General features: G+C 42.1%; 2 protein-coding genes across 9 annotated transcripts in view; one reads left to right on the plus strand and one right to left on the minus strand.

The window, feature by feature from the left end:
- The window catches only part of cacna1ba (calcium voltage-gated channel subunit alpha1 Ba), a 107,433-nt gene that overhangs the window by 53,918 nt on the left and 30,398 nt on the right, over positions 1 to 23,117 (plus strand). For 4 of the 8 annotated variants that reach the window (XM_089130332.1, XM_089130331.1, XM_089130337.1 and 1 more), the window contains 13 exons: positions 6,638 to 6,769; positions 8,903 to 8,975; positions 9,054 to 9,171; positions 10,012 to 10,079; positions 10,505 to 10,611; positions 13,599 to 13,661; positions 15,442 to 15,477; positions 17,755 to 18,537; positions 19,172 to 19,353; positions 19,820 to 19,940; positions 21,177 to 21,306; positions 21,404 to 21,463; positions 22,534 to 22,640. In XM_089130332.1, the coding sequence (XP_088986458.1) occupies positions 6,638 to 6,769; positions 8,903 to 8,975; positions 9,054 to 9,171; positions 10,012 to 10,079; positions 10,505 to 10,611; positions 13,599 to 13,661; positions 15,442 to 15,477; positions 17,755 to 18,537; positions 19,172 to 19,353; positions 19,820 to 19,940; positions 21,177 to 21,306; positions 21,404 to 21,463; positions 22,534 to 22,640 (1,980 nt within the window). The remainder of the gene's footprint in view (positions 1 to 6,637; positions 6,770 to 8,902; positions 8,976 to 9,053; positions 9,172 to 10,011; positions 10,080 to 10,504; positions 10,612 to 13,598; positions 13,662 to 15,441; positions 15,478 to 17,754; positions 18,538 to 19,171; positions 19,354 to 19,819; positions 19,941 to 21,176; positions 21,307 to 21,403; positions 21,464 to 22,533; positions 22,641 to 23,117) is intronic. The other 4 variants (XM_089130338.1, XM_089130335.1, XM_089130333.1 and 1 more) reach the window with 3 other exon arrangements.
- Positions 691 to 5,844, minus strand: LOC120482205 (uncharacterized). The gene has a single exon (XM_089130330.1). It carries the CDS (start codon positions 5,403 to 5,405, stop codon positions 1,083 to 1,085), a length of 4,323 nt encoding a protein of 1,440 aa, XP_088986456.1. The 5' UTR covers positions 5,406 to 5,844; the 3' UTR covers positions 691 to 1,082.

Below are 23,117 nucleotides of genomic sequence, written 5' to 3' on the forward strand. Positions count from 1 at the left end.
CAACACAAACTTAACGTTTTGCTTCAAAATGCCTTTATTAACCCACAGGAGCTGTTTGGAGTTTGTTTATGATGGATGAATGCACGTTTTTGAGCTTCAATCTGTTGGTTGCAATCCGCTGCCATTCTAAAACTTGGAAGCCCCAGGATATTTTTTAATATTACTCTGATGGAGCATGGTGCAGAGCAGGTGGAGTCTTTATACCTAAATTGGTGATATCGTGGGACAGGTACAGCATGGAAGAGGGGGTTTGGGCTTAGTGTAGCTCCTCCTAAATGCCACAAGGCAGGCCCAGCTCAAAGGAGTAAGCTGGTAGTCAATGAGATGTGAAAGCAGGAGGAGAGGGTGAGATGTATAAAGGCCATTTCCCATGCCAAGCAGGGAGACTGGATGAAATGGGAGAGTGTGGAACAAAGCAAGATGGGCTTGCAAGACCTTTGGTCAATGGGAAGAGAGTAGTATCAGTTTCCTTATCAGGTCAACATATGATGTTCTCCCATCACCATAGAACCTAAACCTCTGGGTAGGAGAGGATCCCTCTTGTCCTTTGTGTTCATCACTTGCCACATTAAGGCACATTTTGACTGGATGTAAGGTGGCTCTTAGCCAAGGTCGGTTTACTTGGCACCATGACCAAGCACTTCGATGTTTGGCTTTAGCATTGGAAGGCAAGCGTAACATGACTGTAATACAGTTCTTAGTAGAGGTATAGGAAGAAGGAGACAGGGTCGGCGATACTGGGACTTGTACAGACTTTATTTACTCAGAATCAAACAAAACAAAAGGTGCGCACAAAGCGCGTTCACCGTAGTCTCGCTACAGCACAGCACAACTTCAATCAAACTCTTTCCACGCTGATTCAGCTCTCCTTGCTTCCTCCAGCACTCTTTCCACTCGATCACTGCACAAGTCCCAGTCCTTTCTCTCTCCCCGTTCCTCTCCACTGTGCTGGCTTTAACCGTCTCTCCACACCAATCACTGGAATCAGACACAGGTGTTATCACTTGTCCTTGATCCACTTACTCACCGCACAGCCCCTTGACTCATCTCTCCGTGCAGACAGCGTGCCAACCACGCCCCCCTCACCACATACCCCCACCGCCCGACTCAGGCCGGGGAACCGTCCGGCCTGCAGCCCCCCCCCTCCCCCTCCTGGAGAGGAAGTCGGCCACAGCCATCTGCGCCCCCGGCCTGTGGACCACCTGAAACTTAAAAGGTTGTAACGCCAGATACCAACGGGTGATCCGCGCGTTGGTATCTTTCATGCGGTGGAGCCACTGCAAGGGAGCGTGGTCCGAACACAGGGTGAACTCCCGTCCCAGGAGGTAGTAGCGGAGGGTGAGGACAGCCCAGCGGATGGCCAAACACTCCTTCTCAATGGTGCTGTACATCGTCTCTCTCTTAGAGAGCTTCCGACTGATGTACAGCACCGGCCGTTCCTCCCCCTCCACCTCCTGGGCCAGGACCGCGCCCAAGCCCCTGTCCGACGCATCTGTCTGCAGGATAAAAGGGAGAGAAAAGTCAGGAGCATGTAAAAGCGGTCCCCCGCACAGAGCAGCCTTTATCTGGGTAAAAGCCTGCTGGCACTGCTCCGTCCACTGGACCGTATCTGGAGCGCCCTTTTTAGTCAGATCAGTCAGCGGGCTAGCGAGGTCCGAATAATTAGGCACAAATCGTCTATAGTATCCCGCTAGCCCCAGGAACTGTCTAACCTCCTTTTTGGTCTTAGGACTCGGACAGGTTGCAACCGCTGCTGTCTTATCAATTTGGGGACGCACCTGCCCGTGACCCAAGTGGAAGCCCAGATACCTTACTTCTACCCGCCCAATTGCACACTTCTTCGGGTTCGCCGTGAGCCCGGCCCTTCTCAGCGTTTTTAAGACAGCACGCAAATACTGCATATGCCGCTGCCAATCATTGCTATAGATGATAATGTCATCCAGATACGCCGCGGCATACGCAGCATGCGGCCGGAGGATTCTGTCCATCAAACGCTGAAAAGTCGCCGGTGCCCCGAACAACCCGAACGGAAGCGTGACGAATTGGTGTAACCCGAACGGCGTGGTAAAAGCTGTCTTTTCTTTGGACATTGGAGATAAGGGGATCTGCCAATACCCCTTTGTTAAGTCCAGCGTCGAATAAAAGCGAGCAGAGCCAAGCCGATCAAGCAATTCGTCAATCCTCGGCATTGGATAAGCATCGAATTTGGACACCGCGTTCACCTTTCTATAGTCCACACAGAATCGAACCGAGCCGTCAGGTTTCGGAACTAAAACTATCGGGCTGGCCCAGTCACTGTTGGACTCTTCTATTACCCCCATGTCCAGCATGGTTTCTAATTCGGCCTGAACCGTTTTCTTCTTGTGTTCAGGTAATCGATACGGACGGCAACGCACAACGACCCCCGGATCTGTCTCAACGTGGTGCTGAATGAGATTCGTTCGACCAGGCAGGGGCGAGAACACGTCAGAAAACTCCGCTTGTACCCTTTTAATATCAGTGAGCTGTGAGGGCGAGAGATGGTCACCAGATGGAGCCAGAGAGAAGGACTGAGATTTAACCCGCGCCTCTGGCCCGAGGTCCTCCTCCCCACTCACCACCGTCGCCAGCATCACTGCCTCCGCCTCAACCCACTTTTTTAGCAGGTTGAGGTGGTACGTCTGACGTCCCCCGCCCCTGTCTGTTCGAATTACCTCATAGTTGAGATCCCCGACTCGCCGTGTGACCTCAAAGGGCCCTTGCCACTTTGCAAGTAATTTCGAGCTGGACGTGGGGAGTAATACAAGAACTTTATCTCCCGGTGAAAATTGTCGGAGTCTAGCCCCCCTATTGTACTGCTGTTTCTGTCTGTTCTGAGCCTGTAACAAATTCTCCAATGATAGCCGCCCCAGGGTGTGGAGTTTTGTTCTCAGGTCCAGGACATACTGAATTTCGTTCTTACTAGCAGACGGTCCGTCCTCCCAAGTCTCCCTCAGCACGTCTAACACCCCACGAGGCTGACGACCGAAGAGAAGCTCGAAGGGGGAAAACCCCGTGGAGGCTTGGGGGACCTCGCGTACAGCAAACAATAGGGGTTCCAGCCACTTGTCCCAATTTTTGGCGTCTTCGTGAACGAACTTACGAATCATGGTTTTTAACGTGCGATTAAAACGTTCGACCAGACCATCCGTTTGTGGGTGATAGACGCTGGTACGAATCGATTTAATGCCCAGTAATTCATAAAGTTCGCGAACCGTCCGTGACATAAACGCCGTGCCTTGATCGGTGAGGATCTCCTTAGGGATCCCCACCCGGGAGATTAATGAGAACAGCGCGCTTGCCACACTCTTAGCCGAGATGTTGCGGAGCGGAACTGCCTCCGGATATCGTGTTGCGTAATCCACCAAGACTAACGCAAAACGATGCCCTCGTGCTGACCGTTCTAATGGCCCGACGAGGTCCATACCAATTCGTTCGAAGGGGACCTGCATCAGTGGAAGGGGGCACAAGGGTGCTTTTGGATTGGCCGGTGGATTCACCAACTGGCATTCACGACAAGACGCGCACCACCTGCGCACATTCTCGTGAATGCCCGGCCAGAAGAATCGGGCCATGAGACGGTTTAGTGTCGCCCGTTGCCCTAAATGTCCGGCCATCGGATTACAATGAGCCGCCTGGAAAAGCATTTCCCGGCGGCTCCTTGGCACTAACAACTGGGTTGTATCTTCCTTTGTCTGGGCGTCTTGGGTCACCCGATACAACCGATCTTTAATCACGCAAAAATAGGGGTACGAGAGCGGTTGGTCCGGGTGGAGTAGCTGTCCGTCGATGGAACGGACCGAACCAAACGCATGTTTGAGCGTTTCATCCTGGGACTGCTCCAGGGGAAAATCATCGCGCTCAGAGAGGAGATTTCTCTCTAAAGCTCTCTCTTCCCCTGCAGCAGCACCCAGAGGTCCCGGTACAGCATCCCCCACCTGCACCACCGCTGTCTTCCCCCGCTGCTTCGTTTCCCAAGAGGCATCCGCACATAAAATCCCCAATAGTTTCGCAAAACCTGGCCAATCAGTTCCCAGAATCAGCGGATGCTGGAGGCGCGGGTTAACTGCCACCTCCACACTATGTTTTTGTCCCCGAAATAGAACCGCGACGGACATTAAGGGATAACTCTCCACCACCCCGTGCACACACCGCACCCTAACCACGCGGCTTTTATCCAATGCCCCGGATCGAATCAGGCTTTGATGAATAGAGGTCTGGTTACAACCCGAATCCACCAAAGCCTGATAAGTACCCCCCTTTATACTCACGGGTATCTGGTACAGGCCAGCTTGATCGGGGGCGGCCGTTGGCGCGTCGGGGATCCGGACCAGGGTCCCCACCTCCATCACTGGACACCGGTCAATAAAGTGGTCCGGGTCCCCACAGCGCCAACAAGCCGGCCCAGGCTTTACCGCTGCCCCAGCGGAGGGAAGGGGGCCAAGGGATTGACGTGGGGAGAGGGCTGTCCCCGGAACCAGGGTGGATGTGTCCCCCGCGGTCGGCCCCCGCGGACCCGTTCTCCCCGCGGCACCGCTATCCGTCGGCCAGCCAGCCTTCCACCGCGGCGCTGGGCGGGGCACCAGGCCCCCTCGAGACCTGGGAGCGGGGAGAGGCTTAGAAGAGAGAGAGAGAGAGAGAGAGGGAGAGAGAGAGACCGATGGGAGGGATTCGCCGACCCCCGAGCACGCCACCATGTGATCCTCCGCCAGTTGGATGGCCTGGTCCAGCGACGTCGGGCGGTGGCACTGGACCCATTGGGCAGTTCTCTTTGGAAGCTTCCCCACGAACTGCTCCAGCACCACTTGATTGATTATCTTCTCGACGTCGCTACCCTCGGCCATCAGCCATTTGCGGCAGGAGTCCCGGAGCTGTTGCGCCAACACGAAGGGCCGGCCGGCCTCTTCCAAGGTCAGGGACCTAAAGCGTTGTCGGTGCTGTTCGGCGGTCCGGCCGACCCGCTGAATGATGGCGCGCTTTAGGTCGTCGTAGACCAGGAGATTCGAGACTGGCAGTTGGTGGGCGGCGATCTGGGACTCACCGGACAACAGCGGGATGAGACGCAACGGCCAGTCTTCTTTGGGCCACTCCCGGGCCTCGGCCGACCTCTCGAAAAGGTCCAGGAACGCCTCCGGGTCGTCCTGTGGACCCATCTTCCCGAGGGTCAATGGTGTGGCCGAGGCTGATGCTGGTGGGGGAGTGGCCGGAATCTCCCGGCCGAGGCAGCTCCGGAACAACTCGCGGTCCTCCTGCTGGCCTTGGAGCAGCGCCTGGAAGCGCTGATCCTGTTCTTCCTTCATGCTCAGCAGGGCTTGATGTTGGTCGCGCTGAAGAGCCGCGAGTGACTGAATGATGTCCGCAAATGGCGATCCTGACGGGCTCTGCATGGCGGCGGCAGACTCCTTCTTCCCGGGTTTCGGCACCAGTGTAATACAGTTCTTAGTAGAGGTATAGGAAGAAGGAGACAGGGTCGGCGATACTGGGACTTGTACAGACTTTATTTACTCAGAATCAAACAAAACAAAAGGTGCGCACAAAGCGCGTTCACCGTAGTCTCGCTACAGCACAGCACAACTTCAATCAAACTCTTTCCACGCTGATTCAGCTCTCCTTGCTTCCTCCAGCACTCTTTCCACTCGATCACTGCACAAGTCCCAGTCCTTTCTCTCTCCCCGTTCCTCTCCACTGTGCTGGCTTTAACCGTCTCTCCACACCAATCACTGGAATCAGACACAGGTGTTATCACTTGTCCTTGATCCACTTACTCACCGCACAGCCCCTTGACTCATCTCTCCGTGCAGACAGCGTGCCAACCACGCCCCCCTCACCACAATGACCAATAAATTGCTGTTCTAGCTAAACCTTACACACAAAAGACAATATTCCTCCGCCCAGGCGACAAGCTCCAAGAAAAGGTGTTAAAACCAGGGACTGGCTGCTAGGAACTGGAAAATGCTTGCTGATCTTGATCAAAGGCATATTTTTCCACCTGAGATTGGCACCCCTAACCTCCGACCAGATATTGTTTTGTGGTCTGGATCTGCACGCATTGTTCAACTGACAGAGTTAACATTGCCATGGGAGGATGCTGTAGTAGATGAGGCATATGAGAGGAAGAAACTGCAGTATGCCCATCTGGCCACTGAAGCAGAACAGCGAGGATATAAAGTTCAGGTTTATCCAGTGGAAGCGGGTTGTTGAGGATTTGTGGCACACTCACCATATGGAAAGAAGCGGAAATGGTAGGAGAATCATAGGTTACTGTAAAGATACTTCTTAGCTTGTGCTTATTGGCGAAAGCCGAGTACAAATCAGCATAAAGTTTTAACATCTACTCTCATGTAGTGGAAATCATGATTGCACTCGTCTGAAAGAAGAAAGGCATATACACCTAGGATGGCTTGAAGGTGAGTAAATCATGGGCTAATTTTCATTTGAAAGTGAACTACTCCTTTAAGAAGTTTCGAAAGTCATTAGTCAAGGAAACTGGATAAAAATGACAGAATTGTTTTGATTTTTTGATTAAAGTGGAATAACTGTCTCTGAATTAGGGTGGAAAAAGCATAATTAATATACCTTAGAAGTAAATCCTTATAGTTATTATGGCATGTTTCTGTAGGTATTGGAACTCTTTGCGTAATCTGGTGGTGTCTCTACTCAACTCAATGAAGTCCATCATCAGTCTCCTGTTCCTGCTGTTCCTCTTCATCGTGGTGTTTGCTTTGTTGGGGATGCAGCTCTTTGGAGGACAGTAAGTAACTAGTCCATGTTCTTGCTTTTGTTTTTGCTTTAGGCTTCGCTCTACCTGCTTATCATGTAAAAGCAAACAAAAAGTTCCCAAGAATTAAACAACGGAGGTTATTAATATAACCAGAAACAATATTTTATGCTTAGTGTTCAGATAACAGGGGCTTGTATTTTAAAAGTTTTATTGGTTAGTGTCTAATTATAATTGATCTCATGCTCTCAGCAGCCAATAATTTACTGCACAGACAAATTGTGGATGGCACAAACCATGGTTGTACGTGAATATGTGTTTAATGGCTATTGGCAGACTAGATTCTACCGAGAAACAGGAAATTGTGCCAAAGTACTGTTAACAAAAGATATGGGAGGTGTTTCTCCTCCTTAAATATACCTATTTAATTGGTTATCCTTATTATACACAATTATATGGTTAGTTGCATCTTAATATGTTTTTTTTTCTTCCCCCTCATTGTAATCAGAACAGACCTGCTGTGATGTGCCCCACTTTTGGGTTGCGACCCACCAGTTTAGAACAGCTGATTTAAGCCCTTTACTTTTCAGAGCACTTGTGTGATGCACTTTTCAGCAAAATTGATAAATCATCCATTGACGTGGAAAAAACCTGCCCATTGTTTACGTTTCATTGGTTACTCTCTGCATAAGCATCTGTGACTCATCCAAGCCCTGCCGTTTCATTTACCCCTCAGCCACATGTTAACAAACATGACTGAGCTGGTCCAGACGGCGCAAGTTTTCATTTCTTTGTTCCGTGAATTATTAATCGTATGCTACAGCAGAGGAATTGCCTCTACGCACGCTTCCCATGAGGTAAATATCAGCTTAGATGCGCAAACATGCTGTCATGTGATCTACTTTAATGAGAAGAGGGCTAGATAAGCAAATAGGCGATGCAAAATGAGAAAATGTTATTGAAACATAACAATGTGAGGATAGCTGCAGGAGAGACTATTTCCCCCTGATGGCAAAGATGTGAAGTCGTTCCAGATCTGTGCTTAGAGAATTGAGAAATTGCTTTTGTGCTTCTCTGATACTCGATTTCAGCTCCATAGCGCATTAATATTTAAGACTGTAGATGGACATGATAAACTGACTGTCTGATCCATGAAGTCATTATCTGGGCTGGATGAAAGAGACGTTGTCATATGTTCAGCTGTGAAGCACATCGAGAGAGCAGAGCTGCTGAAAACAATGAGACCAGATAAAACATTCTCACTTTTAGAATGTTTAATATATATATACAGTATAAAATAAAATATGAATACTAAAGTTTGATGAAAAAAACGCTGTTTGCTAACCAGGTTGAATCCTACGTAAAAAGTAATGTTTTCGTCCTCATTTAAGGGGATAATGCTGAGCAATGACTCAATCACACCTAATCAAATCCCATTTGATAATTAATATGCAGCTATGAGAATTTTGAACCAATGAGATTCCAATGTGTGTGAGGCTTTCTACAGTAGCACATCACAGCATAAATAAAAGCCAAAAGATCACTTTTATTACCATTATGAAAGTTATGAAAAGTTGAGGTATGAAAGTTATGAAATCATGATCATTTTTGACATGACAGTATGCCATTGATATGTCACTGAATATAGAAATCACTTTTTGAATACAGAAATCACTTTTTTTCTCTCTTGTTATAATTAACTTTAGTTTTGTTCATTGTATTGCTATTGCACTATTTTCTTGGAATAAAATGAGGGGGAAAAAAAAAAAATCAAAAATCACTTTTATTTTCCAGAATAACATAAACAAGCCTTTGGTTGTGAAATGTTTCTTCTCTCTTTATAAGCATTTCTTTTCATTCTGTAGTAATGTGGGCCCGGCAGAGCCCCTTGAGAGTTGTACATGGAGGAGAATGGTGAAGAAGAAAGCATATTTATTATGTTTTTGTTATTAACTTCAGAGATGCAGAGAGGAGAACTCAGCTCAGCTTTTATATGCAGATGAAACATTATTATTGGAACATATCAACCCTGTTTTTGCTGTCTTTGTGAGCAAACAAATTGAAAAAACGAGATGATTTTGAAATAAGAGCAAAGCTGGCTCCTACTGAGCATACACTTGAGACTCATCCAAGAAAATTATTCACAGCTCATCATCTCTCTTCTAGGTTTAATTTTGAAGATGAGACCCCGACTACCAACTTTGACACATTCCCAGCTGCAATCCTTACAGTGTTTCAGGTATTGGCCGTCTAGTGATATGTGTCTGAAGGCTCTCATGTGATATTTGTATTTCCATAATGTGTTTTATCTTGTCAGATTCTGACAGGAGAGGATTGGAATGCAGTGATGTATCATGGTATCGAATCCCAGGGAGGAGTGCACCGGGGAATGTTCTGCTCTGTGTACTTCATTGTGCTCACACTGTTTGGAAACTGTATCCTTTATATTGCATAGGACTGTCATTGGTTTGAATACTTTTTAATGGCCTAATTTTTTTGAGTAAAGGAAATTGAAATTATATGTGTTTAATTTGTTTTTGCTACTGATTTGTAAATAATATATTCATATGAAAGTGTTTTTCCATTTACTGTTAAATGGGTACTAGATACAGCTACATGCATTTTATGTGTTTATTTAGTATTTTAGAAATCACACAACAGAATGAAGCACTTGTTATGTCCGATTGAATTTTAATTTTAGTTATAATTTAGTCATAATTTTAAAATAACTGTTTAAATATAATAATTTTAATACATTTTAAGTGGGGCTGTCAAACGATTAATCGTGATTAATCGCGTCCAAAATAAAAGTTTGTGTTTACATAATATATGTGGGTGCACTGTGTAATTTAATTATTAATAATTAAATAATTATTTTATTTATATAAATTCACACACATGCTTGTATATATTTAAGAAATATTTTCATATATATACTGTATATAGATTTAGATATAATTTATATTATTTATAAATATAACTATTTTATATATAAATTATATTTTTTTCTTAAATATAGCTATATACAAAATAATTATACACAGTACACCCACATATATTATGTAAAGACAAACTTTTATTTTGGATGCGATTAATCGCGATTAATCATTTGACAGCTTTAATTTTAAGTTATCCTTGCTGAATAAAAGCTTTAATTTCTCAAAAATAAAATGACCCCAAACTTTTGAACGATAGTATATAAGGACAATCTGAAAGTTTTACATTTTTATTAGATGCCCACTTTCACCCCAATTCCTTAAAGCACATTTGATCAGACACGCTCCTAAATGTATTTTTGGCCATTGCTGTTGATAACCTTGCCAATGCACAAGAACTCACCAAGGTTGGTTTTGCATATTTACGTCCTACATTTGGGCATATGTACATACAATGGCAATACTTAACTTCTGACACTGTCACACTGTACCAGCCACCCGTACCTGCACACGCACCACATCATTCTCACATGTTGTGTACGCAGAGTGTGTGATCCTATCATTATGCACTGATAGTTGTATTAGTTTCATAGGACTGTCTGTAAGGGTTCTTTTGATTTGACTGATGTTTGCCCTGGTTAATAACTCAAGGTAATGAAGCTTTCAGCCCATTATGGGATTTACAGCCTCACGTAAAGATGACATCTACAGTATAGGGTTGCAAGGCTCCTGGGACATCACTATTTTGATTTGTTGATGCCATCCACGGTGCTTTGACATGGGATGCAAATGTATACTCATCTGTCATTTTGTGTTTCTCTGTCTTACTCAGGATGAGGAGGAGCAAGAGGAAGCCATCAATAAGAAACTGGCTCTGCAGAAAGCCAAGGAGGTAAAGGAGGTCAGCCCCATTTCGGCCGCTAACATTTCCATCACAGCGTAAGTCAGAGGGCATTAAACCTTAAGTCAGGGTACTGCCCTCCCCTTTCACTAACCCTTTGTAAAACCTGTTCATCACCCACCATGTCCTCTCATTGCTTTATTATATGTGTCCCAAGAATCCTGTTTGTCTCTGTAAGCAGATTTCTGAGTGTTAGTTATTCTGTTGTCACTTTTATGTAATGTCTCTGTAGGCCTCCATGTTCTCTGTGCAGTTGGTCCTGCACCCAAAGTTGGTAGTCTTTAGCAGTGTTGGGGAGTAGTTAACTACAAGTAGCGACGCTACTAACTTAACTACATTTTTCAGTAGCTTGGCAGAAGCTCAGTTGCTTTTTAGCTTTTCCAGTACCTTACTGCTTTTTGCAGCAAGTAGCGGTGTAGCGCGAGCTGTAATCTTCTTCTTAGATTACAAACTCATTTTTTGCCATTACCGCCACCTGTTGTTTAATCAAACATCTTGCGGCTAACGCTTCACTGACGTACAGAAGTGTGTTGACACACTCATATTATGATTATCCATGATGGAGCAAGACGTGACGGCAGATTTGGAGGATGGAGAAACAACTAACGTTAATCATCCATGGCCTTATTTGTCCAAGTTCAATTGGTATTTTCGAGAAAATGTTCTACATGCGATTTACGGACATATATTTTGTTCTTGCAATATTGTAGGCTTTTTGTTGCAAATTTGCACTTTTGACAAACAGTCTGAAATATTTGAGTGTTGTGTAATAAAACAATACTCTATGAAATCATAATTGTTTTAAACACTAAATATTTTACTTAAAACATTCATTAGACACTTATTCAATTATTTATAATATACGTTGTTCAAAAAGCAAAAGTAGTTTCAATGTAGCTAGCTACTTTTTGATAGTAACTTGTAGTGTACAGTAGCTAACTACTTTTCCAAAAGGTTAGCTTGACTGTAGTATAAGTACTTTAACTTATGAATAGCTTGTAGCTTGTCAAACTACAATTTCAGAGTAGCTTCCCCAACACTGGTCTTTAGACAGAAATGGCACGTGATTCAACCAGCCCGTGTGGACATCTAAAGATTTTTTTGATGCTCTCTTGACAACTGTGTTTGATTAGTGTGATTGTTGTTAGACACCAAATCTTATTTAGTTCTTTGCAATTTAACCTAAATTGGTTGTTTAACTGTTGCTAAAGACAGTGATTGTGGCAATATGATTGACCACAATTCTGAATATTGGGCTGACATATATCATTTCCAATATCAATTGTAGTTATGGCCCTGAATATGATTTCTTTTTTCAGGATCTTGCAGAAATTCTTACTGATTTTTGTAATATTTTGATTGAGTTAACATTTATATATTATCTTAATTATGAAAGACATATTTTTTCCAGTGTTAAAAAATCCATTTATTATAATATTGAATAGAGTAAAATAGTAATGAATTAATTGAATGTAATACAGTTAATTAATCAATTTTAATGCACCTGGAATTTGAATGTCTTTCTTAATACTGTAATGCCTTCTCGCCTGTTTTGTTTTTCATTCTGTTTTGAAGTCACACTATATTGTTAATATGTACTTCCCATTGAGTTGGGTGCAGAGCCATATATTGAGAGAGTTGCGACACGCTTTGATGTCGCCGCAAGGCTGTCATGTGGTTCATGGAAGCCCCAATAGTTCCAAAACAGACGCGGGCTGTCATGTTCTTCAATGGACAGACAACAACAACAGCGATCGCATTATTAAACGGTAAATTTTAAATAAAACACACATCCAAATACTTTTTAAGCTGTTATTGCATTTGGCTAATGTCAGTGTTGCATTTGGAGAGGCAGGATGACAACTTAGATACGTTTTAGACTATATTTTTGGAGGGAAAAGCCTAGTGTTCATGTTCGCATTGGTAGTTGCACTGGCTTTAGCGGCTCTAACTTAACTTTTCCATGTCATTCATCTGATGATTGACGTCTCATGATATTTATTTTAGCACAACTGGGCTGTATAAGGTTATTGATTCGTGATCTTACCGTGATATTACCGTGATCACGCAAAGACCCGCGGACTTGGTGGCCCGTTCAGGATTACAACCATGACAACCAACATAAAATATAAATAATTACGCTGTGCATGAACAAATGAATGATTTAGGAGGGAAATAGACTGCTCCCATAACGTAGAAACGACTATATTTACAGCAATGTTCGGTAAATTTTAACTTCATAAACTGAAACCGGAGAGATAGTTATTTTTCTTGTTGTAAAGGTTGCAGTTTGACTGTGTAGTCAATCTTACTATTTTTTATCATTTTATGGACCATTTTATATGTATGTCCTGAATAAAGATATGATGATGATGAGTTAATGAGTGAATTAACTATGTTCCTAAATCCATTAATATTTGATCCATAATTGTTGGGATTCAATTCAGTATGTATAAATATATATCATATATATATGAATGCATGTGAATTTAATGTATGCCTATATGCATTACACAAACACATATGCATAACCCTAAACCATTTTTAATAATATAATATTATAATATTTTACCATAAGTTGGCTAACAACGTTAGTGAAGTGTTGGTCACGTAAGCTATCGCTGCAATTAACCTATAATCTTCCATAAACATTTACTAGACCTGGCTATATCATATAACTACAGAGATTCACGAGAGGTCGGCTAAAGTGTGTAAAAGTAAAAAAAAATTACGGTAATTTCATTAATTTACCAGTGCGCGTACTTCGGAAGCACTGAAAATGAATGGGGTTCAATGCTGGAACTATCAGTGGTTGGAACTATTGGCGGCTCCACGACACGCGTTACTTCCGCATTCCTAAGTTACAATGGCGGTCTATGGGAGTGTCGGAACTCTCTCAATACATGGCTCTGGTTGGGTGGAGTTAGAGTCAGGGTGATTAACAGCTGTAGTCCCTGTACACTGACTCCACCCCCACCAAACTATTTCTTTCCCCTCTGATGGTTTTTGTTTTTGGCATATGCAGTTTTATAAGGCCAATTCCCGGTGCTCTTTCATGCAGCTCCTCCAACTCCAGCTCTCATTCACCGTGAGTTAATTTACTCTCCTCTCCAAATCTCCTCTCCTCCTCTGTCCCAGCACACTGCTCTTATATAATGCCAGACAGCCGAACTAGTCTCGCTGACCAGAGTCGTTCACATTTTAGCACAAAGTTTAACATTGTTTTCTTTTCTTTCTTTAATAAAAGCCATTTTAAATGTTAAAATGTCTTGTTAATGAAAGCTATTGTGGACTTTAAGTAAACTATCAGTGTTAATCTGCTTCAGTTTACTGCAACTTCGTCAGTGGATTAATTACTTTTTTTTTTTGTAATGTAATGTTTGCCATATTTCTTTAGCTAGCGGGTTAGACAAGTTTCTGGATACTAGATTAACTGTTTGCTGGACTCATTGGCTGCTGTTGGCATTGAGCCCTGTTCTGAAAGGTAGTTGTCTGTTTCCCAGTGAACATCACTACTAGAGCTTCTGCTACTGCCTAATGAGTCAGCACTCCTGTCAGACAAACCCACTGTGAGAGCGTAGACACACACATACACACGCACGTTACACTTACAATTATATAGAATATATGGAATTAGAACCACAGAAGTTGGCTCGTCAATCTTTTGAGAAGCTAAATTTTTAAAGACATTTGTTTATTTAATTAGTCTTGATGTTTAAAGGAACAGTTTACCCCAAAATGAAAAGTCGTTCATCATTTACTGACCCTCATATCATTCCATGAAGCAAAAAAGGTGAAAGGAGGACTGTTGCTGTTACAAATATAATTAATTATAATTTATTTATATTAGTTAAAAACACTAACTTTATGTGAGAAACAGACAAATTAAGGTGTGTTTCATGATTATTCACTGGAGGAGATACATTTCCCCTCCAGTGGACTGTTTCCTGTGAGTGGATTCTGAGAACTGATCAGTCATCGGCTGAGTCCGAAGTCACCCCCATACGGTCAAATTGGACGTTATTTGAGGGGACAGCCATTTATAGTGGTGTCTAAAACCATAGTGGACGTTATTGGGTGTACTACTTATTCAATCCCACATAGTGTAAAACCGATGTAGGCTCAACGGCTGTCTGAATTTGCTCTCTCCTTTTCATTCACTCCTTCAAGTGAACAGTATTAGTGGACTAACGTAATAGTGAATGAGGGTTTAGAAGGCGATTTCAGCTTCAGCCATCATGTCCATAAATTAATCACTCTTTTCAATGAATCGATTGTTCTAGTTCACAAAACAGATCTGATGTACTCATACAGTACATATAATGTCAAGATTTATGTCAGTAACAATTAAAAGTCTGTCTGTTTCATGCACAAAAGCTGCCATATTGCCATATTGCGATTTGAAATATAGCACAAAAGTCATTTGAAGTACCATTATTATGCTTTTATGGTTCATTTTGGGACTTGTCAGGCCCAGTCCTCGTTGATTTCCATTATATTTAAAAGAGTGACTAGAATATTAAACATTTGTGTTCCACAGAATAAAAAGTCCCATGGCTTTGTAACTAAATGAGGGTGAGTGAATGATGACAGATTTTTTTTGTTGGTTCAGTTTGAGCATTAATGAAGATTTTAGTGTTGTAGAGAGTCTGGATAAGTCTGCCATCATCTCACTTCTCTCCACTGTTTTGTACATTCTTTAATTTTTCCACCATTCGTTTTCTGTCTGTCTTTGATGCATTTTTATTCCTTTCTGGTTTTCTTGTCAAATGTTTGTCTTCTGACTTTGTGTTTTCTGTAGCACTGTGGGGACTCTTAGCGTGTCCGTGTGTATCTGTGTATTTCACTGTGTGCTGTATGTGTTTTAGGAGTTATGTCTGCTCCCCTGCTCATCACTACTTGAGGTAATGGTACAGCAGGGCATGATTTCTTCTACAGTACATGAATGGACATATTTTGATCATCTGTATGACAAAAGACTAATACTCATTCACCACTCACCTCATAGTCATTCCAGAATCTTGCCCCACATTCATACAAAGTATGTCAATGTTAACCTATGATTTCATTTTTAACCGTTGGCCACCTGTAAAAAATCATTAATTGATAACATTTCACTATAAAACACTTAAAAGCTGTTGTGAGGATTTTTAGTCAATACCACACTGAAAATTCAGAGTTTGATGAAGCTGTGAATGGTTTTTATTTGCCAGGGACTTGGAAAGGTAGCAAAGCTAGAGCGATTAGCCAGAATTTAGCAAGAGAGCTAACATTGTTTACAGCAGCTTTAAAGTACTATGTTGTAGCACGTTGAGAACATCTCAGTTCTTATTTTTGCTAAGTATGTTAATATTTGATAGAAAAATGGAAATTGTGGCCTAGTGAGTAGTTCATATGCTCTGAAATATAAGCTGTAGAGACTTTTTTTTGGTCTCTCTGCTACCTATTATTAATAACATGGCTAAAAGTCAAATAAACAGAAAAGGGAAATATTATCACTGTAAAATCAGAGTTTGCACCACCTCATCCTGCTAGTCCACAAGAGATACAGTCTGACCTCAGGACTGATTCACACTGCAAAGCCCTGTTAGCACTTAAGCAGTAAATAATGTCTGATTATCAGTCTCTCCACTCTCTCCCAGCCTCAGAGAGTATTCTCTTTCCCGTCACCTGTCTACACATTGCTGTAGTTCACTCATCACGCTCCCTTGTACACAGCCTGCCTGCTAGAGGTGTGCTCAAAATAAAGTGATGTGGAGAAGAGAGAATTGTAGATGTTATTTTCCCCCAGCTCAATCTTTTCCTTTACTTGTCTTGATTCATATTCTTTAAGAAAAAAACAGGAGGCCAGGGAGCAGCAGTCAGTGCAGGCGACCAGGGCAGAGCAGACGGGACGTGAACGGTCTCTTGTGCAGCAGGCACAATGTGTTCGGTGGCCCCGACATGAAGTTCAGGCTCAGCAGGCGTGACGTGAATCATAGGCTTGGCGGGATGAGAATCTGGCAGGACTGGGATCCTTAGTGGAGGATCTGCTGAGCTGGACATCAGCAGCTCCAAATGCAGCTTTAATAGGGACATTCCAGACACATAATCCAATAAACAGGCAAAGGTCAAATACATAGATTGGCAGCCCAAACAAAACAGAAAAAACAGGCAGGGGTTAGAGGCAGAAGAATAATCCAAGGAACAGGCAAGAAATAAAATAAATAAATAAAAGAAACCAGGGAGAACCACTTGGGAATGCAGTGTAACATACAAAACTTTGTAGTGAGTGAATGAGTGAACATGCTATAAATAGGCTGAGACTAACAGGGTAATGAGACACAGGTGAATGCAATCAGTGATGATGAGTCTGGGCAGTGAATTATGGGAAATGTAGTTTGTGATGGACTGATAAAAGTCTAGTGTGGAGTACCCTCTGGTGGCTCTCAAGGGCACTCCAGCTGGTGACCGTTACAGTAACGCAGGTGTAGAATGCATGATTAAACTTCATTACCCAAACCATTGTTCACAAACATTTGCAGGATGAGTAAAGCATGACCATTACTAATCTTTGTAATTTGGCATCCATAAAGATCTTCTTTTTATTTATTCAACAGTATTTATCCAGTCCTTGAAACTGCTTGGACAAACACCGTTCAAAGAACACTAATATTTAGTCCAGCAGCTCTGGAACTTTTCACTATTTGTATCATTCTGCTTTTCTGTCGTTGAAACCAGCTCATTTAAGTTTGAGTCAAAACTCGGTAAAAGGTACCAGTCAGAGTCAAGACAGAATCTACAGCACATGCTCCCGTATTTTCATGGTCTTGGTCCTCGATCGTCCTCATGTCTAAATCCAAGACTATATTTTCATGGTCTTATCATGGACTCGGGGGCTATATCTTAATAGTCTTGGTCCTCAAGTCTTAGTCTAATGGTCTAAGTCTGGTCATGGATTCGGGAGCATGAACTTGTCTTGACTACAACACTGTTAGCTTGTGTAAGTTGCAGCCATCCCAAATTAAGCCCAATTTTCACATCAATAAGGATTTTTAAGTGAAAGCAAACACAAACTCATCATCATGATAGAGGGTCTCGACATGGATGGAAACTAACGTCAACACCATGCCTAATTGTTTTATTAAAATTTGTCTGCCTGAGGCTAATAGATTTGTTTCCTTAAATCTTCTCTTCACTAGTAAAGAACAGCAACGGTCTCTAAAGATGATGTCGGTGTGGGAGCAGCGCACCACTCAGATTCGGAAGCACATGCTGGCCAGCAGCGAGGCATTGTACCAAGAGGATCTCAACGCCAGGCTGAATTCCAACCTCCACCTCCGCCCTGACATCAAAACCCACCTGGACCGGCCTCTGGTGGTGGAACCTCAATGCGACGGCCGCATTAGCCCTAACCGAGGCTGGGGCAAACCCCAGAATTTGCAAGGGGAGGGTGGCATGCCGGAGGAACGAATCCCCCCTGGGATGGAGCCCCCACAGTCGCATGCACCGCGCAAACACCACCGTCACAGGGAGCGTCCCTCCAATGAGACCAATGAAAATGGTGACACCGGGCATGGCAAAGAAGGGCGGCATCACGTCCATCACAGCCGCAGTAAGGAGCATGATGGGACACGGTGTAAAGAGGGGAAGGGCGAGGGGGGCCGCAGACATCACCACCAGAGTTCAGTGGATGAGGGAGTGGGAAGTGGGGAGAGAGAACACCGTCACCATCACTCCCACAGGCATAACAGGGAGGGCAATGGGGTTGTCAGTGCTGGGGGAAAGAGTGAACGACGGTCCAGGCAGAAGGAAGGTTCACGATCAGGAACAAGAGAGGGAGAGAGGTGCTCCAGGGGGGAAAACGGTGGTAATGGAGGGCGGAGGCGGCACAGGCCGCGAACCAGTAAAGCTCAGTCCACACTGGAAGCAGAGGAGCAACAAGAGAATGGAGAGAAGGAGGAGGGCAAGTCTGCCAGTCACAGGTAAAACTTTCTTCTCAAATAGTTTTTAAACGGTGTACTTTTTTTTTTTTTTGATTTTGCATGTTTGATTAGCACATTTGTTCTATAAAGTTTACAAAGAAAACTGAACCATGTACTGAACCAGTGATCTTATTCGTATATGAGCAATGATGCCTCTAGTGGTGGGGGTTTTGATTCATTCATATTTGTTCATTGATTCTTTCAGTGACTTTCTTTTTGTTTACCAGTGAGTGACATTTTATGTACTATAAGCAAATGAATTCATGTAATCAACAGATTAGTTCAGAAATATTTTGAGCCATAAACAAACCTTTTTGTTTCTAAAAATGTGCTTTTCTATATATCTAAGATTCAAGGTAGAGTGTTTCATAATCATGCTAAGTGATTTGTCAGTCAGCACAATCTCATTCACATTAAATGCTTTGTTTGTTTAATTTATTTATACATCCCAATTGTAGTTTGGTACCTCACTGAGCCAATTCGCACTGAAAACACCAACTAATTCATTGAAGATTTATTGAGTTTGTCCAACCAATAATATGCTATGAAATATTGAATGAGTATGATGAATCAGTTCAGAGTCTTTCATGACCAAAAATCAAGGTGTAAATTTGGTATTGATTCCCTGCTCCAGGCACATGGACATGGGAGGAGATTCATTGGCTATAAATCCCCATCAGCCTTCAGTTGGGAACCGATGGTGTCTTGAGAAACCAGAAGACTCGAACAAACGAAATATTGGTCAGACTGGAGGAATGGGCACACACATACCTGTGACCATCACATCTCCCCCAGGAGAAACGACCCTTATTCCCAGTTAGTATTTCTCATATAGCCATATCAGGTCATGATGGCTAATTTTAAATAATTTTACACACATTTGTCTGTCACTTTTTCAAGGGTCTTAAAGGGATAGTTCACTCAAAAATAAACATTCTGTCATTAATTACTCACCCTCAAGTCGTTCTAAACCCGTGACAACTCCATTGACAGCTATGACTGTTCAACAATTTCTTCTCTTCCGTATCAGTCTCCGACATGTGTTTACGAGAGCATCATGACGCATGCTTGTAGTGATGTTCTGACATATGACCCGTAAACGTACAGTAGGGCTGTGTTTACAAGCAGAGGAAGACCCATGTTTTGTGGTGCTCTTGTGTACGTGCAGGTGAGGAACGACATGAGGGTGAGTAATTAATGTCAGAATTTTTGGGTGAACTAACACTTTAACATTGGAAGCCAAGGTTCGTCTAACAAAAGTGACATTTGTTTGTCTTCTCAGTGAACAGTATAGACAGCGAGACGATGCCCATGACTGAGAAGAATCTGGAGAATCTAAACCAGAGCAGCACTCGTCCCATCCTCCCTTTCAGCTCCATGTTCATCTTCAGCCCAAACAATCCGTGAGTCTGTGTGTGGCAGTTCTAGAGAACATGTCTAAATAAACTTTCAAAACAGTGTGTATTTGAACATTTATTCTAGTGCAATGTCACAAAAACTGTTGTTAGAGCATTGAACCAGAAATATCCCTTCAACAATTTTTTTTTGGTTACATGACAGTAGCTTACATTCAAAAAAGGCTTTCCAGTAACAAGCTATTTTTTTCTTGTCAACAAGTAGCAGTATAGCATGATACAGTCAAGTGAGGATATCAAGTACACACTCATATTATGGTTGCCTTCAAGTAGTGTTCAGACATCAAACAGTAGCCTCAGACTTGTAGCTCATTTTCAACGATGAAATGGAAGTAGCAACAGACATGTTCTATATTGTGAGGTACATCCAAATGAAACAGAATATTTCAAAAAAGAAAAATATAGGAGGCTTCTATCCATCTGTTGTTGTTTGGATAGAGGCAGGTCTTGTAGTCAATTGTAAGAAAGGGGCGGAGTTTCAGCAGGCTAAATAAATGGAGAAGTCCAGCATACGTCAGAGAGAAGTCTGTCATTTCACCAGAAGATTAAATTATGGTATTTTGGTTATGAGTTATTATTAAAAAATGAAACATGCATGGATGAATCATTCACAATAAGATAAATAACATGCATTTAGAAAATATATTGAAAAATGCAGTGAATTTTTTATTCATGCTGACATTGTTGCTCCTACTGTAAATTATGAGTAGCAAAGTAGCTTCCTTAACACTGTGAGTGGCTTCTTAAACTTTCACACACAGCGTTTGTAGATGGCATCTGGCAAACCAAAAATAGATTTATATCTGCAAGTGTTTTTGCTTATTACTTGTCTTAAACATCCCTAAGAATGATTGTAAAGTTTGATTGTGTGTGTTTAAGGTGAACTCATTAAGATCTTTTGAATCTAAAAGGCATCCGACCTCATAAACCTCCTCGTAAAGCTGTGTTTTTAATGGGCAATTGCCAAATGCAACTGTCTGCCATGCCCATGTTGGTGTAACAATATAGGATTAGATTTATTTTACTATATTAATACCACAAGAGTGTTGACCTGACCATGTCTACTATTATTATTACTGAATTAATCGTTGAACTCTCAGACCTTGCCTTTTGGTGATAAATTAATTGTATCTGTCTGTAGATTTAAAGTAATGTTTAGGTGTCATACTTCATTATGTAACTGCCTTCAGACTCACTCCCTTAGTGTGTGTTTTTTTTGTGCAGGGTGAGGCGTCTGTGCCATTACATTGTGAGTCTGCGCTACTTTGAGATGTGTATCCTGGTGGTCATTGCCATGAGTAGTATAGCCTTGGCTGCGGAAGACCCAGTCCAAGCCAATGCTCCTCGGAACAATGTAAGTTGTTGTTGTTGTTGATGTTTAAAGTCAGATTTGATCAGTGTTTGACCTCATTTTTCACTCTTCGCTGATCATTTTACTCTTCGCTTCATAGGTCCTAAAGTATTTGGACTATGTCTTCACTGGTGTTTTCACATTTGAGATGGTCATTAAGGTAATTGTATGGTACATTACAGTGTTTAATTGAAAATGAATTTAATTGAAAATGAATGAATGAATGAATGAATGAGGCATTTATATAGCACTTTTATACAGTATGTACTACTGTACACCCAAAGTGCTTTACAATCATATCAGGGTATCTCGCATGAGACATGATACAAAAGTCCTTTTATGACCTGAGATGTGAATATTTGGTGCCAGTCTCTCTGTCAAGACACCTTCATTTATATAGCGCTTTTTACAATACAGATTGTTTCAAAGCAGCTTTATAGTGATAACAGGAAAATAATGCAACAACGTTTGTTTCTGCAGTACAACAAATCTAGAAGACAATAGTGTCAGAGTCCAGCTTAAGTAAGTTCAGTCAGTGATGGTTAATTTTTGTTTTTAAAAAAGTTATTAATTTAGTTCATTTATATATTAACACTCTGGAGAAAACAGTGATGTCATAATCCAGCTCAGTTCAGTTCTTATAGAATGGTGCCAATACAGGCAGATCAATATTATTGTTGAATGTTAAGTGGCCCAAATAAGCAAGTACATTGTGAAGCATATTGACCCATTTTTATATCAGGCATGCGGCAAACTCTGTATTTTCATAAATTACTAGTCAGTGGTTTGCTTGAAAGACTGGTCAACTAGTTGGTCTAATTAAGATGGTTTACATAGGACATATCCTTGTGTTCATTAAAAGTTAGATGGAGTGCAACAGGGCTCTTGAGACACATTGAGACACAGGGCTCTTGAGACACAAAGCAACACTAATGTCCAAGACATAAACAAGTGTTAGTATCAAATAACTTGTATTTCTGGCAAAGTTTAGTTTTTTCGCTCTTCAGTACAGTAACTGAAGACATCTCGGTCAAATATCTATAACATTTTATTGTACTAAACAGTCATATTCTTGACAATAAAAGACTTAATAGGACTCTGTATAATAATGGGAATGTTGCTCACAGCGAGCAATATGAAGTCTGTCAGTAATTGTCTTTTGTTACATAAACAGTGTATTTTTTTCTTTTGTTACATAATCTTTCATAATTATTCTTCTCCTTTGAAAAGATGGTGGATTTGGGTTTATTGCTGCATCCTGGTTCCTACTTCAGAGATCTGTGGAATATTCTGGACTTTATTGTGGTCAGTGGTGCACTGGTGGCATTCACATTCTCGTAAGTTGCCTTTCATTTACAAAAACCTACACAAATCCATATAAGTTAGAGCACTTTTAACTAAAAACTTTACTTAAGCATGTTTGAATTTTTATCATTGATCTTGACTAAAATACTTTGTACTTTGAGTCACCTATTAGAATACTCATTTCTCTTTGTTTTAAAGGTTTTACTCTACACTCATTCCCATAGTGTGACAAGACAAGAGTGTCTGTCTATCTTTGCATTTCACATTCAAAGCTAATCCATTGACCTTCCTGTTTTTCTCTCAGATGTGTGGGTCAGTTGATATCACTTTATTGTACTTTTGAGAATGCAGTCTCAAAAACAACGAGTGTGTGTAATAAAGGAGTTGTCTAATAAAATCAGCTGCTCGCTCATGTCCTGTACAGTTATGGAAGGTCCATTGAAATGCTTTAGTTTTAAGGAAATGCTATTAGTTTTATAAGAAACACTTACCAGTTCAACAGAAATATA

Source organism: Pimephales promelas, chromosome 4 (genome assembly GCF_988280905.1).
Source record: "Pimephales promelas chromosome 4, fPimPro1.hap1.1, whole genome shotgun sequence".
Lineage (NCBI taxonomy): Eukaryota > Metazoa > Chordata > Actinopteri > Cypriniformes > Leuciscidae > Pimephales > Pimephales promelas.

What these genes read in the sequence shown, in the direction of transcription:
- LOC120482205 (XM_089130330.1), bottom strand. Translation starts at nt 5,405, where the DNA reads ATGCAGAGCCCGTCAGGATCGCCATTTGCGGACATCATTCAGTCACTC.